This window comes from Brassica oleracea, chromosome C2, assembly GCF_000695525.1.
Source record: "Brassica oleracea var. oleracea cultivar TO1000 chromosome C2, BOL, whole genome shotgun sequence".
Taxonomy (NCBI): domain Eukaryota; kingdom Viridiplantae; phylum Streptophyta; class Magnoliopsida; order Brassicales; family Brassicaceae; genus Brassica; species Brassica oleracea.
In genome coordinates this window covers 3124382-3140063 of record NC_027749.1, presented here as the reverse complement: position 1 = coordinate 3140063, position 15682 = coordinate 3124382, and the positions used below count along the sequence as shown (strand labels likewise).

At 35.6% G+C, this 15682-nt stretch overlaps 5 protein-coding genes across 6 annotated transcripts; 4 read left to right on the top strand and 1 right to left on the bottom strand.

Annotated features, from left to right (window-relative positions):
• Positions 1-1396: 1396 nt before the first annotated feature.
• On the top strand, positions 1397-2240 carry LOC106326359 (ethylene-responsive transcription factor LEP-like). The gene has a single exon (XM_013764355.1). It carries the CDS (start codon positions 1496-1498, stop codon positions 2129-2131), a length of 636 nt encoding a protein of 211 aa, XP_013619809.1. The 5' UTR covers positions 1397-1495; the 3' UTR covers positions 2132-2240.
• A 454-nt stretch (positions 2241-2694) lies between these two features.
• Positions 2695-3344, top strand: LOC106326508 (lipid transfer-like protein VAS). The gene is made up of 2 exons (XM_013764477.1): positions 2695-3022; positions 3105-3344. Exons 1-2 carry the CDS (start codon positions 2695-2697, stop codon positions 3227-3229), a joined length of 453 nt encoding a protein of 150 aa, XP_013619931.1. The 3' UTR covers positions 3230-3344.
• Positions 3345-5018: 1674 nt separating this feature from the next.
• On the top strand, positions 5019-6398 carry LOC106320650 (protein ELC-like). Its single transcript, XM_013759024.1, has one exon. It carries the CDS (start codon positions 5106-5108, stop codon positions 6291-6293), a length of 1188 nt encoding a protein of 395 aa, XP_013614478.1. The 5' UTR covers positions 5019-5105; the 3' UTR covers positions 6294-6398.
• Positions 6399-8368: 1970 nt separating this feature from the next.
• On the top strand, positions 8369-9375 carry LOC106326524. Its single transcript, XM_013764490.1, has 2 exons — positions 8369-8676; positions 9056-9375. Exons 1-2 carry the CDS (start codon positions 8401-8403, stop codon positions 9170-9172), a joined length of 393 nt encoding a protein of 130 aa, XP_013619944.1. The 5' UTR covers positions 8369-8400; the 3' UTR covers positions 9173-9375.
• A 796-nt stretch (positions 9376-10171) lies between these two features.
• Positions 10172-13431, bottom strand: LOC106321678 (telomere repeat-binding protein 4-like). Of its 2 annotated transcripts, none has more exons than XM_013759927.1 (9): positions 13150-13431; positions 12614-12703; positions 11953-12538; positions 11724-11873; positions 11570-11649; positions 11249-11478; positions 10845-11156; positions 10710-10773; positions 10172-10641 (listed from the first exon to the last, which is right to left on the bottom strand). In XM_013759927.1, the coding sequence occupies exons 1-9, from the start codon at positions 13201-13203 to the stop codon at positions 10462-10464; spliced, it is 1746 nt and encodes a 581-aa protein (XP_013615381.1). In that variant the 5' UTR covers positions 13204-13431; the 3' UTR covers positions 10172-10461. The 2 variants fall into 2 exon arrangements, with proteins under 2 accessions (XP_013615381.1, XP_013615387.1); XM_013759933.1 differs by having other exon boundaries at positions 13224-13430.
• Between the last annotated feature and the right edge of the window lie 2251 nt (positions 13432-15682).

Here is a 15682-nt window from a genome sequence, read left to right as displayed (position 1 = left end):
GGGGGGCGGGGGGCGTATATTAAAAACGATTAAGAATACGCATTATACGATCCAGTATCACCGTCCCTAACGTTGTAGACAAACATTAATATGGTCTTTGGTCTTCCTCTGACACAAAACAAGATCGTCTGAGAGCTACCACTTGCTTCCTTACATACTCATTATCAAAGATCATACATATCTCTCTCTCTCTCTCTCTCTCAGACTTCAACTCTTTTAATTTGTACTGGTCAACAGTCAAACCCGAGACTGAGTGATTAGTTTTATAACAAGATTAATCCACATATAATTAGATGCTCAAGTAGTGACTTGATGATCCCCATAATTAAGTAGACTACCTTCCATCATGCGGCCATCATTGAACCCTTTATATCCCAATTATTATTCACAATCAAAACACCAAACTCATTGTGTTTAATTTTATGTATTGTAGCTTGTAAGAGGGAAACTCTTAACGTTTCACATAAGAAATATTCAGGGTTTGTTTCTCTTTTTCTCTGGAGTGTGTTTGATTAAAATCGCAGTTCATGCATATTCGATCATCATTTAACTTGGACTATCACATGCAAAACTGTTTGGACTCGTTCTACAAAATATATTCTCCTAATTTAATAGTTTATCTACTGCATTATTTATCTTTGATTTTTTGTTTATATTCAACTGCGAGATCATATTATTAGACATGAGACATTGTTATCTAAGGTAACATGCTAATCATGGCTCTGTTATCATTCCTCATCATTTAATTTTCGCTTATTATATTGTTTTTTTTTTTTTTTGGTAACTCTGGTATCTGGGCAGCCACATTCCCAACTATCCCCGTAAGGGGTCCAGCGCCCCAACGGAAAGGATGTTAAATCCGTTGTGGCCGGGGCTCGAAGTCGTGATGGCGGGTACCTCAGCCGAGGTTCCTTTACCACCTGACCACGAGGCCCGGTTCGCTTATAATATTGTTGATGAATGATGCTTATTATAAGTATTTATTTTAATGACTCTTTCCTTGTTATTTGTTCACTATCGTTTAACAAAATAAAACTCATTCGTATTTAAAATGATTTGGGTTAATATACTAGCAGCTATGATCAAAGTCAATCTGATCTAAGCAATAGATTTGAGCAGAACAATTTATGAAAACACACGTGTAGAACCTTCGAAAATGCATGAAACATGCAACCAAGTGGCAAATTATTTGATAATTATGTATTTTGATGATAATTGATATATCATAGGCCAGAATTAACTCAATGCAGTGCCATTTTTTAAAATGATGTTCATATTGGAACAAAGATTTTTTTTTTAAAAAAAGTTACAAAAAGTGAAAAGGAAAGGTGCAGCAGCTCTTATATAAAAGGGTTGTGGAAGGGTTCCTTTTCAAGACCAACACACATTCCTTCTCTCGTTTCTCTTCTTCCTTCAACTAGAGAAAACAATATAAACCTAACATAGATTGATTTGTGTATGCATAAGGTACTATAGAGAGAAAAAAAAAGGAAGGATGAACACATCAAAGAGCAAGAAGAAGCAAGAAGAGGCTGGTACAAAGTTTCTTGGAGTGAGAAGGAGGCCTTGGGGAAGATACGCAGCTGAGATTAGAGACCCAACAACCAAGGAGCGTCACTGGCTTGGCACTTTTGATACGGCCGAGGAAGCTGCCTTGGCCTACGATAGAGCGGCTAGGTCCATGCGCGGCACTCGTGCCCGAACCAACTTTGTTTACTCAGACATGCCTCCTTCCTCCTCCGTCACCTCCATTATCTCTCCTGACGATCCAACTCCTCCTCCTCCGCCTCCTGCTGCTACTCCTCCTTGCTCTAATGATCCTGTTGATTACATGATGATGTTTAACCAATATTCATCCACAGACTCGCCAATGCTGCAGCCTGATCAAGTGGAGAGTAGTTACATGTTTGGTGGCTCTCCTTCTTGTTACTCAAACAGCAGCAGCGAGCTGCCTCCTCTGCCGAGTGACCTATCAAATTCTTGTTACAGCCAACAACCATGGAGCGTGGAAGACTACTCATCCGCTACCTATTTCGAGGGTGAGTACGTTCACAGCCCAATGTTCAGCACAATGCCTTCTGTTTCTGACTCTTTGCCTCAAGGTTTCAACCACTTTGGCTCATATAATTAACCTCTTCTCATAAATATTCTATTCTTTTCTCATTTGTACGTTTTTATATTTCATTATGTTTCTCCGTCCTTGATCTTTGTCTATGATCAAAGTGACTGTTTGTATTAGTTTTTCAATAATAAGTTTGTCTCCATTCATATCTTAAACAAATGAAAAAAAAATATATATATATATATATATTGTTATGATTTTCTGTTCTTCACAAACTCACATACATAATTAGATATGGGCCTTAGAACTCAAAAGACTATTCACTAAGATGCCTGATGGGCTATGCCTTCACATAACATACTAGTCATGTTCATTTTCTTATGGTAGAGTAGATTTATAGGTTGACATTCCACTAAATTTGTTTTTTTTTGGTGTATATATTGGTCATGTAATCTGGAATGTTTCATATTTTATGGGTTCTGGTAACTTACCTTTTGTCGGTCGTCAAAAGATGATAGTAGGTTTAACTAGTGAACCATGTCTACCTATCTCAAAAAGCTGGTTACCAAACATAATTTAAAAAAAAAAGTACATATACGTGGTTCCCATAAGAGGAAATTAAAGTGGTGACTATGGAGATGAAGTTTTTCTCTTTTTATGCCATTGTAGCTGCACTTCTAGTTGTAGCCAACTTTGGGATTATACACACAAGTGGACAGAGCGTTTCGTGCTTGAACCAGCTTGCACCATGCCTCAACTACCTCAATGGAACCAAGGATGTGCCTGAAATATGCTGTAACCCTCTAAAATCAGTGATAAGGAACAATCCAGAGTGTTTGTGTCGTATGATAAGTAACCGAGGGAGTTCAAAGGCTGAACAAGCTGGCATCAATGTCAATGATGCTCAAATGTTGCCGGCTCGATGTGGAGAACACGTCAATCCCATTGCCTGCTTGACTCGTACGCAATATTTTCTTACTTCTAAAAACTCTTCTTCTTCTTTTAACAGTCTAAAGAATGGTTTTGTCTGAATCTTGTGCAGGATCTCGAGGATCTACAAACTCAGACCGAAGTGCCTCCACTGAGGACTCCTCTTCTCAGTCGTACTGGATGACAACATTAGCTTTTGCCGTGACTCTTTTGTCATTTATTCTTCAAATAAACTGAAGTATCAGTGTCCATCACTCTGTTCTTTTTTGTATCCGTTTGAACAAATGCTTATGAGCTATGATTATTGGTCGTTTATTAATGTACCGTTTGATGATTTATTCCACATAAACAGTATAATTTCATTTCTAATAGACTAATACCGTGCTTATGTCATTAAAGCAATCAAGGCCCATTCACCGATATAGCCCATTAACTAGTTCACAGCCGAACGACAGCCGTTTCATCTTACCCAATTAGTCAGTTTCTCAATCGGGGGTTAATACGTAATAGGTTAAGATCCGTGCCCCGAGCGGAATGAACATTATATATAAATTATTTTATGTATTATATTTTTTCAGCATATTATAAAATTATAAATATATATTTAATAATAAAAAAGTCAGTAACTATTATTTATATAATTAAATTGGTGCGAACATATAAATAAATTTTATAATCAAAAAAAATATTTTTTTCTATTTGATATGGTATATAATTAAATTTAAATAATAGTAATATATATATAGTATATTTTAATATTAACATCTATTAAATGATGCTTTCTATTCATATGTTTTTTTGATCATTTGTATATGTTATAGCAAAAACGTTAAATTACTGGAAAAAAAATTTCATTGTGAGATTAATAATTTACATAATTTATAATATTTAAAAAAAATATAAATGATGTATATATTTTTATAAAAAAAAACTGTTCAAATTAAATTTCAAAATTAAAATATTTATGTATTTTTATATGGCATAAAATTTAATTTAAAATGATATATATATATATATATATATATATATATTTCTTTTAATTTTAATACTTATTAAATGAGATTTTCGACTTATATGATTTTGTAATCATTTGTATCATGTAATAACAAAACTTTTAAACTATGAATCATAAAATTTGAATGTGAGACTTTTAACAGTTTTAATAATTTATACTCGTTTTTAAAAATTCAAAATATAACATATAGAAAAAAATCTAAATTTTTTATTATATGGTTAATATGATTGTTTAATTTATTTTAATAGTTTAAAACTAAACAAATAGGATACACTTATTTTTATCAAATTTGTATTATTCAAAATCATTAATTGTCATATATAATTTAGCCACATTAGGCAATTCCATAATTTTATTTAAAGAAATAATGAAGCACACTAATAATGTATTTATAGATAGTTTAATAAAAAACTTATTATATATTTAGATGGACCAACATTTTTTTCTAAAGATTTTTCTATTGATGACATATGGGAAAAAAAAAAATGTTATAATACTTCTCTTTGTGTCTATTGTGTTACTTCTCCATTGGGATTTCTAGTCAAGGAATGGACCACAAAGACTATTTAAATTACTTTTGAATTTATTTCGATTATTTTTATGAGAAAATGACTAAAATAACACTAAAATTTTTTTTTGTCACAAATATAACATTTAAAAATAAAAATGACCAAAATAGCACTTAATGTTTTATCAAAAGAGATAAATATATACTTATACTCCAATGGTAAATTAATTTAGACATCATGGTTTAGAGTTAAAGAGTGGGGTTTAGGATTTAGGGGTGGGGTTTAGGATTTAGGGTTTAGGGTTTAGGATTTATGGTTTAGGTTTTAGAGTTTAGAGTTGGGGAGTGGAGTTTTGGGATAAAATTTCAAATTTTGAAAAATAAAAAAAATTTAAATTTTTTAAAAGATAAAATACTAATTTGGTCACTTTAGTTATTGATGGCTATTTTTGTAACATAAATTTAGAAATGTGCAATTTTGGAGATTTGCCCTATTTTTATTTCAAACTTTTTGACTAAACGTAAAAAGCTTTAAAGATTAGTTGCGCCTTCGTGCAAGTCACGTCCTCCTCCGCATTGATCAAGTCGCGATGGCTCCTCCGGCTTCAGATCCGGCGAAGATCCAACAAATCCAGCAATTCCTCAACTCCGTCCTCTCCCAGCGCGGCCCATCCGCCCTCCCCTACGCCGAAACCACCAAGTGGCTGATCCGCCAACACCTCCTCACCCTAATCTCCTCCCACTCCTCCCTCGAGCCCAAAACGGCGACGTTTACGCACAACGACGGCCGCTCCGCGATCCTCCTCCAAGCGGACGGGACGATCCCGATGCCTTTCCAGGGAGTCAGCTACAACATCCCCGTCGTCATCTGGCTCCTCGAATCGTACCCTCGCGATCCCCCTCGCGTCTACGTGAACCCCACGCGCGACATGATCATCAAGCGCCCCCACTCCAACGTCTCCCCGAGTGGACTCGTCTCGCTCCCTTATCTCCACGCCTGGGTTTACCCTAGCTCTAACCTCCTCGATCTCGCCGCTCAGCTCAGCGCCGCCTTCTCCAGAGATCCGCCGTTGTACTCTCAGCGCCGTCCTCAATCGTCCGGATCTGGATACGCCAGGCCTTCGCCGTCTCCTCCGATCGGATCTGGTTACTCGCGTCCTTCGCCGTCGATCGGATCTGGATACGCGCGTCCTCCTCCTCCGTCTTACCAGCAGCAGCAGCAGACGGATGATGCGGCGGAGGTTTACAAGAGAAACGCGATCAACAAGCTAGTGGAGATGATCCACGTGGATCTCGTCACGATGAGGAGTGCGAGAGAAGCTGAGGCTGAAGAGCTTCTCAGCTTACAGGCTAACCTCAAGAGGAGAGAGGAAGAACTCAACAACGGTTTACAAGAGATGGCGAGCGAGAAAGAGACTCTAGAGCAGGAGCTACAAGTCATCTCCATGAACACGGACGTTCTTGATTCCTGGGTTAGAGATAACCAAGGGAAATCCGATAACTTATTTGTGGATTTGGATGTGGACAGTGCGTTTATATGTATGGAGACGATGTCTAAGCAGATGCTGGAGTGCACTGCGTCGGATTTAGCTATTGAGGATGTTGTTTACTCGATGGATAAGTCGTTTAGAGATGGGTTGTTACCGTTTGATCAGTATTTGAGGAGTGTGAGGTTGTTGTCGAGGGAACAGTTTTTCCACCGAGCCACGGCGGAGAAGGTTAAGGGGATGCAGATGGAAGCTCAGGTTGCTTCTATTGCAGCTAGGTTGCAGTTGTGAACTTTTTTTGCTGATTACTATCTATGTTATTTGATTACTGTCTATAGGGATGTATTACCACTACATAGTTGAATTGATCATACTTTTTGGGTTGCTTACCACTTACCAATCTCTCTCTGTGTCATTGGTTTTGAAATAATGAATTAATTGGTTTGGAAAGTGTGTGTGTTTCTTGAGAAATTGGTTGGAGTTTTGTTAAGAAACAAGAGTATTTATCTGACCAATGCCACATCAGTTCACTTAATATGGTGAAAACAGACTCATTAGTGATTACCATGATCCACTCAAAGTCTGAATTACTATCCATCATCATGTCCCAGTTAACAAAACGTAGAGCCATAATGGATCAGCTTTATAAGAAATGATGATACCTAGTTCCTTATTCTATATCAGCAAAACAAGTATCAACATTTCACCAATCAGCAGCATCTTTTCTTCGGGTTCTTGATTCATACAGCTCCAGGTTGATAAGAAATTAAGAAGAAAAGAGACAGATAGGCTGATGACAGTAAGGTTTTGCAAAATTTAAACAAACAGATACCTCTGAAAAAAGATTTTGATTGATGGCTTTAAATCCCTTCAAAGGTAATAAACTCGTGTATTTTTAAGTGGCCAAAGTAAAAATATAAGACGCAAATAAATGGCAGTTTCTTCGCCGTCTGTGCATCGAACCCACGGCCACGGGATTAAAAATCACGCGCTCTACCACTGAGCTATGACGGCTACGTTCATAAGTCACGTTGTTATTTATTTATTGTCATCAACTTAAGTGTGTTGCATGGATATTTGCATTGCACCAACCTCGATTTTATTTGATGTTTGCCCACTTTGTTAAAATTCATAATTGTCTATGGGACAGGTCATCTTCAACCTAACTTGTCCACTGCTCTACAATTTTTCACGAGTGACTAGCGATTAATATGATAAGAACTCTTTCTTGAAACAGTTATTGGTGTGAAAATGCAGGTTTGTATTCTTTCTTCGAGTTTTGAGAATCCTTTAGACCAGAATCAAATAGAAAAACAGTCTTTTTGTTTGCAGACACCAGTGAAGGATACAGGCCTCTGGTCATTAGGGAGGACTCAGATAACAGCCATATCATCTTCTTTTTTTTTTTTTTTGTAACACCAGCCATATCACCTTTTAATTGTTTTACACTGTGTATGACATATAGTTCACAAAGAGACATACAGTGAACTAATCTGCATTCTGGTTATTTTATTTATTCCGATCCTTTGTAAACTACATTATCTCAGATACATTTATAAAAAGAGTTACCAATTTGGATTTTCATTGTATATTAAAGGCATTTTATCAACGAAAGCCCTCACAAATCAAATAATTTTTTCGAGATGATGATCTTGTATATCTTGGCCTCATCAACCAAGATCCCTTGTTAAAGATGTGCCTGCAAATCCGAGCAAAATCTAAAACCAAGAGAAACAATATATATATGTTCCGAATTACATTCTTGTCGATGAGTTTTGCAACAGAACTATTGGCGGTCTGAAGAGAATTCTCGATTAGTTATATATTTTTTAAATATAAAATGATTTCTTCAGTTCAAAAATAAAATGTGTAGTATTTCAACGTGATATAACACTATATATACGTGAATACAGAAAAAAAAAACTTGGACTTCCTGTCATTCTTAATATTATAACCTTTGAACACACATGAAAAAAAAATGTTAATATTACCTTTAAGTACGAAAGAAATACATTGTTAATAATACCTGTTAGTATTACCTTCTAAAATAAGAATACTAGATTTTTTTTCTTTTAATTTAAATATTTTATTTTAAATAAAACGATATACGTGACAATTAAAAGCTGTTTTCCTTAATGGATATTAATTATTTTGTTTTAAAAGGGAAAGGTAGAATTTATTTTGGGAAAAAAATCTTTTAAGTACATTTGTACACTGAATCTAACTTGTCGTGGATACAATACCTTGTATGATCCAATGACCGAGGTACACATGTCGAACAAGATAACACAAAGTGAACGTGATAAATCTTCTTTTTATATAAAGTTAAGATTAAGAAGATGTAAATTAAGCATCAAGCACAAAAGGTTACTAGATAACAAAAAACAAGGAAGAATCTATGGCGGAGGGTGAAGGCAGCAGCTCTAGAGGCCGGCCAAAGAGGGCGCAGATCAGAAAAACTGAAGTCATCAGTTACGAGAAAAGCGTCACGCAACTGTCAAGAGAAGGGAGACAGACGCATTTGGTAGTGGACCGAGCCCGTAAAACGCCATTGAACGCACATAGTAGATCTTACTCTACTGTCTTTGATAATACCTCTCCTCAGTACAACTGGCTTCGTGATGGCTGGCTCGTTGAGGAGCGTCGCATAATGCTGACCGGCCGACTTTACCGGGTAAATCTCTTTTCTTTTGATCTATATCTTATGCGATGATAGTGATAGTGGTTTATTTGTTATTTTAAAGTGTGTTTTTTTTATGGAAAACTTCTAGCATTAGGGTGCCCTAAAACAAGCAAAGATACATGCCTGCATATAGTTTTTGTTACTACCAAACATATATATGACATAGGTGGAGAGAACATTAGATTCAATATATACGAGTCATGTTATGTTTTTGTTACTACCAAACTTCATAGATGCATGTGTGCACACAATTTCCTACTTAAAATCAGATTCATCACGCTCTTTTTAATGTTTCTTACATGTTTTACTCCATATCTAAAGTTTTTTCATGCCTATTAACGCGTCCTAATTTTCATGTGATTTTGTGTAGTACTATTACGATCCACTGGGACAAGTATACGGTACAAGGTGCGAAGTGGAGCAGATGTGCGCATACATTGACAGGGATAAGAACAGAAAGAAGCGCGAGATCATCATCATCGACTAAATTTCTGTTATGTATTGATATCTTATCATTTAAGCTATTATAAATAAAATAAAAAGGTTCATTTCCGAAGTACCATTGACAAAAAGGAAATAACCTGTGTTTTTAATATAAGGACTATGCAAGCCGTTTTCTGTTGTTGTTTAATCTATGGAACAATCGAGTATCTTTCTTTGTTGTTTCATTGTTTGCAAAACTTAATTTTATGTCAGAATAGTTTAAACATCTTATTCAAGAACACTATTATGTCTATATCAGTTCCATATATAGAGTTTCGATCGGTGTATATGCATAAATAGTTCTAACCCAATTTGTAAAAAAATATGTTTCTCGATTATACTTGTTGAAGCGTAAACCAATTTGTAAAGATGACACGTACATATTTCCTGATATTTTGTATAAAACAAGTTCTTATTCTTCTTAATTTTGCTTGTTTTCACGTACTAACTTATGATTCCATGCAATATATTTTACAAAATAAATTTCATTCTAGTTATTTTAAAATTCATGATCAAGTTGACAAATGATTTAGAATTCCAAATTTAGATTAGCATCAAAGAGTATTTAGTCTCAGTCTTATTTGCATATATATATATATATGAAGGCTCTAATATATAATTGATTATATCATATAACTGATGATATTTCTCTTTGCAACTTAAAGTTTGAGACGGACTTGTTTGTTAGAGTCGAGAAAAATGCAAATGAAGATGATGACCTCAATATTTGATAAGTTGGAATGCTAAGCACAATGACACTTTTGAGTGGCAAATCTCGTTCGTTTTTTTTCTGGTTTAAATGGTAAAATTTCTACCAAGATAAAAGTTTGAAAGCTAAGCTATCCATCAACTACCTAAAGAGATTTACAAACTGGAACCTTGTAACAGTTGCCACCTTTGACAAAAACAACCAAAAGTGAAATTCAACAAAAGATGGAGAGGCAATAAAGTTCTTTGAAGTTTAAAAGTTACTTTGCCATAGATTGAATGATGAAAACCCAAATAAAAGAATTTGTCTAAAATTACATGTCAATTTACAAAAGAATGTCTTCATGGACATTCACCAATGCCATTTACAAATTCAAATCAATTAGAAACTGAAATGAACAGATGTAACATAAAAGTAACCAAAGTACATCTTTGTGTTCTGCCAGCTATGATTTAAAAAATCTCAAAGTTGGAAAGAAAATGAAAAATAAAAGTATGCTTCTGTTGTTTTGCCTTTGTACAGTTTGCCCCACATTGCTTCCTCAGTCTTCAAGTGAAAGTTATTGTCATTCCCTTTCTCCATCTTTACATGGACGAACCCACCATTATTGCAGCCGCTTGAAGTTTCCCGTTCTGTTTCATCTGGTGCTGTGACCAACACCTATGTGCTGCCAAGACTCTGTCTAGCAGTTCTTGAGGCACTGGTTCTCCTCTCCGTTGCTGCGGTGTTATACTTGCCGTGTGAACCAAAGTTTTCCATTTGTCCTGCAACAATCACAAAGTTAGTGGAACCATCAAGGTGTGTTTGACCAGTTTCTGCTATGTGTGTTTACCTTCAAGTCTACGTAGGTTCTATGACTTGCATCATCAAAAGAACGTAATTTCACATCACGCCATCTGTGAGATAAAGTGTATCGATCATTAGTTGACCCACAACAAAGTTAAATCAACTGAAGAAATCTGCTTACCTTCCAGTCCCAAGCTCCTCAACTGCTGCTACTAGAGCTTCCACCTCTGTAACAGAGAATGGTCTCCTGGTTCTGCGCTGTGAAACCTCTGTACGCTTAGGTTTCTCGTTAAGTGGGACGATTGCAAGAGCCTCCGGTTCCAAGGCTGAAACTGGAACCAGCGCTCTTGAATCTGATGATGGTTGTTGTTGTTCATCAGCTGATACGTCACTCTGATATGGAACTAACTCCTGGTTATTCTCCACGCAGTTTCCAGAGCTAATCAAGTGATCTGCATCTTGGAGATGGAAAGGGATTCTAGAATCAAAGGACCTGGCAAAGATTAAATGGTTCTCCTTATGAATATACTTTCTAGAACTTCACACAGCAAACAAAAAAAGATATATGAGCAGATTGGTTACTACCTTTCTGAAAAATCTGTAGAATCAGTTGGCATAGAGATGACATGACTTTCAGAGCAAAGAGGTACATGACCAGGCTCCAAGGTGAAGCCAAGGTTGCTTAGATTCTCTCTGCACGAAAGACCAGTCTGTGATAGAGTGTTATTGTCATCTCTAACCTTCTTCCCTTGGACTAACACCCCTATACGTATTCCATCACCGAGCAAAGCTGTAACAGCCTCCATCACCGTCCTCTGTAACCAAAAGTGTACTAATGTTATGTTCATGTACACTGCAAAGCCAAAGCATCTAACGAGAACGACATAAAGACATTTTATCACACACCTTTAGTGAGCCTACTGTTGCCGTATCCGGAACTTCAATAAACAGCTCCGGGATCCTAAAGGAATTGATGCTTAACTTTACTGCAATCAATGAAAACAACATGAGCACCACTCCAGCTAGATAACGAAGCATCTGGATATAGACTGAAACCTACCTGATCCTCTCTTCTCAGGTGAAATGGTAACACTTTCACTACTGACTCCTCCATCAGACAATCTTCTCTTCCTATGAACAGTCTCATGCCTCCATGGGTTATACCCATAGCACAACTTTCTCTTGCGGTACAAAGCCTTTACACAGCCATCTAGACACATATCCACAAGTGGAGTTAAGAACAGAGAAAAAGCTACAAAAGGATGCATCAAAGAGAATATGAAACCAACCTGTTCTACTGTCTCTAGGGACTGCTCTCCCGTACTTTGTCATCATTCTCCGATGTCCAACACGTGTCAAAGGCCTATTAGACCTCCTACATCCGTCACTAAATCTATGGTACTTACAATAGTTTTCATCATCATCTCTGCAAACTAACTTAGACTGATTCCTATATCCTTCGGAAGAACCATTGAGGACACCATCCGTGCCAGGTGGCGTTTTTACTTCTCTTTTTTCAATGTCAACACCTGTCTCCTCAGTGATGTCATCACAATCCTCTTTCTTGTTTCCACACGGCTTCAAACCAAGACCTCTCTCACAATCAGAAACACGTGTCTGCTCCAAAGGAGTCTCACTGGTAATATCACTAGGAGGGGACTTTGACGCAAGCTCGGATTCACAAGGCTTGACATCATCATCTTCAACGTCTTCTTGCTTGATGTTTCCCTTTCCCTCTACAAACGCATTGGTAGAAGAAGAAGTTGAGGAGCTTTGGCTCTCTTCCAGCAGCTTTCCAGCTAGAGAAGCGAGCAGATCAAATGCAGTGGTACGAATATCATCAACACCATCGTTCTTGCTTGATAATACCTTCCTCTAAAAAAACAACAAGTCATTGAGATTGTGAAATTAAAAACGAATAACAAACGAAGCACATGGATCTTTAGTTACCCTCGTGGAGCGAGGAGCCTTGGGAATACTGGAGAAATCAAAGACATGATCAAACCTCCTCTTGATCACCATTATGCGTAAGAAAGCAACCTGCAAAAAAAAAAAAAGATCAGATACGACGTCGTTTAAACAAAACAGTAAACATGGTACGACGTCGCCTCATGATCATCTCCACCAAGATCAAGAGGTAATTAATTCTAGACTAATAGTCTACAGATACGACGTCGTTTAAAACAGACAATAAGCATGAAATGATACGACGTCATCTCATGATCATCTCCACCAAGATCAAGAAGTAATTAATTCTAGACTAATAGTCTACAGATACGACGTCGTTTAAAACAAACAATAAGCATGAAATGATACGACGTCATCTCGTGATCATCTCCACCAATATCAAGAGGTAATTAATTCTAGACTAATAGTCTACAGATACGACGTCGTTTAAAACAAACAATAAACATGATCTCTCCTGATCAGATCTTGCTGCAAAAAATGCAAAGTTTCTTATTATTTCGAAAATTCAAATAAATTACCATCACAATTCGCCAGAAACATGTGAAGCAGATCGAGATTTCAAACAAGAACATGAATCGTGATGAAAACTCACCTAATCCTCGAGCCAGTTAATTATAGATCACGCAATCCGTTAAAATCTATAAATCGCCCAGTAAAAATCTGGTTTCAGAACAATTGCTATACAATGGGAAAGAAAATTAAAAAGAAATTTACAAGGAATATGAAGATTTTAGGATGAAGATTTCGCCATCATTTTCTCTCTCTCTGTTCTAAAAAAGAAATAAGGAAGAACAAGACATAAAACCCTTAAACCCCCTCAGTTTATTTTTTTTCCCACAAAAATACAATAATATATTGACCACACAACCGGATATGCCGGTCTGTGGATATTGATTTACTGGCTCTAGCCGGTGGCTTTGTTTTCCACTAACGACACGTGGAGGAGCATCCTTCTCAATCCACGATTCCTATTTTCGTTAAAAAAAAGACTTAATAATAATAATTTCGGGATTGGATCAAATATTTTTATTCCATTTGAGGGAATATTATTATTATGAGGATGTGATTGACTCGTGGATCCCCACTTTTACTGTTCCTTGCACGTTTAACTATTATTGGTCCACGTGTTTTCATTTGCTGACGTGGAAATAGACATCTAATTTCTTTCTCCTTCACAAATTAATTGTCCGAGTGAGTGGGTTTTTCTTTAATTTTAAATCGAATCTTTTATGCTTTGATTTGAAGTCTTCATTAATTAAGTCGTGTAAGGTAGTAATAACTTCATTAGAAATTTTTGAAACATTTTGATTTCTTTCCCATTAATATATTTTAAAGAACTTAAATTGATTTCTATAATAAATTCCTTGTACATTTATGATAATTATCCAATTTATTTTATTTTATTTTTATAAACATTTTAATGTTATCTTTTAAGCAAATTCATAATGGGCAAAAGAAAGCATATTCGTAGTAGTTAGGCCTGGAACTTTTATCCGAGATCCGGATTCGATCTGTGATCCGATCCGGATCCGATCCGAAAATTCGGATATCCGGAGAGGTCGAATCCGGATCCGGATATCTTAAAATTGTCCGGATACCCGATCCGTCCGAGGCCTATTCGTAGTTGTGTAAACTGCTAAATCACTGGATATATAGCTAAAATATTCTTTTGCTGCGTATTGTTTTTATTATAATGTTCACTAGATCCAACTACCTAACAAATCGAGGATATTTCCATTTAATTTGTAAGTCAGTTGGCACAAGCTTATCCCGAGAAGTTAAATAACAAATATATACTCTAAATAATAACACAAGAAAGACAATTATATATGAGATATTATATATAGGGTTAAACAAAATTTCACATGGTTGATCGTCACATACACTCAGACCACCTCAAGCATTTTCTCAAATTTTTAATACGCCGCGATAATGTTGGATTTATATGTCGTTGTATATGAAAGAAATCCATGTGTTTGTGTTTCTTGTACATTGCACTATATATTATATGCACACTTATATATATTGCCAACATAACATATTGATCGATCGGTTTCCACCGGCGATATATCATACCACTAGCTAGTGCCTAGTTTCTCTTCCAACTTTGAATTTTATTAATACACAGTACTGTTATTTGCTGTATTGTTAACATGATTGTTGTCATATCTTATGTCAAAATAAAATCAAATTATGCATACCAATTGTCAGTTATATATGCTAACTCCTTATGTATATGAATGCAGTATATTTATGTATACATCGGTTTATAAATTAGCAAATAATAAGGCACTAATGTTGCCAAAAAAATAAAAATAATAAGTCACTAGATGTTAGTTTCAGTGTGGTTAGTGCAGTTGAACCATGCTTAAAATATGGTGTAATCATTTTTAGTGACGTAATTCGTTTATCACTCGCTTATGGAAACAATATGAAAAGAAAAGGGAGTCGAAGAGGAGTAGATCTGATCTTTTCCCGTTGGCGAATTTGTCTGGATGAACAGCTTTGGTTCTTTTATTTCTCTCTGTCACCAAGTTGATGTAAAGCAATCACGGATCATCACATGGCTTCTCAACTGCGCATATTCTGGCAACATTTCGAAATTTGATATAATAATCATTTAGCCCGAAGAATCTCGATATCTTATGTTTCACCCTAACTTCTACATCTACTATATAAATAATTGTTCTACTTCACAAAACCCTTTGACATAGTGGTGATGATTGGTTAGACCGTGGTGGTAAGAATTTAGCTGTATGTAAGTTGGTTGTACCTATAAAATTGTTACTGTAGATTTTTTTCCATAAATTTTTGTTGTAGTTAAATTTGTTGTACATGTAAGTTATAAAAATTTCAAAATAAAATATGTGATGTATATATAAAGTCATTATTTTTTGTAAACTAAAATAATTTATATTAATAATTTTTATAAATTATCAAAGTTTACTGTTATTTAAAATGTGATATGTAAATAATATTTATGTTATTTAAATTTTTTGATAATTTTAAAAATACGCAGAATTAAAATAAAATATTTATCGATGTTTTTAT

What these genes read in the sequence shown, in the direction of transcription:
- LOC106326508 (XM_013764477.1), top strand. Translation starts at nt 2,695, where the DNA reads ATGGAGATGAAGTTTTTCTCTTTTTATGCCATTGTAGCTGCACTTCTA. An exon ending in TCCCATTGCCTGCTTGACTC is followed by an intron (nt 3,023 to 3,104) that starts GTACGCAATATT and finishes AATCTTGTGCAG; the next exon opens with GATCTCGAGGATCTACAAAC.
- LOC106326359 (XM_013764355.1), top strand. Translation starts at nt 1,496, where the DNA reads ATGAACACATCAAAGAGCAAGAAGAAGCAAGAAGAGGCTGGTACAAAG.
- LOC106326524 (XM_013764490.1), top strand. Translation starts at nt 8,401, where the DNA reads ATGGCGGAGGGTGAAGGCAGCAGCTCTAGAGGCCGGCCAAAGAGGGCG. An exon ending in TGACCGGCCGACTTTACCGG is followed by an intron (nt 8,677 to 9,055) that starts GTAAATCTCTTT and finishes GATTTTGTGTAG; the next exon opens with TACTATTACGATCCACTGGG.
- LOC106320650 (XM_013759024.1), top strand. Translation starts at nt 5,106, where the DNA reads ATGGCTCCTCCGGCTTCAGATCCGGCGAAGATCCAACAAATCCAGCAA.
- LOC106321678 (XM_013759927.1), bottom strand. Translation starts at nt 13,203, where the DNA reads ATGTTCTTGTTTGAAATCTCGATCTGCTTCACATGTTTCTGGCGAATT. An exon ending in AGGCTCCTCGCTCCACGAGG is followed by an intron (nt 12,539 to 12,613) that starts GTAACTAAAGAT and finishes TTGTTTTTTTAG; the next exon opens with AGGAAGGTATTATCAAGCAA. An exon ending in GAACCTACGTAGACTTGAAG is followed by an intron (nt 10,642 to 10,709) that starts GTAAACACACAT and finishes TGATTGTTGCAG; the next exon opens with GACAAATGGAAAACTTTGGT.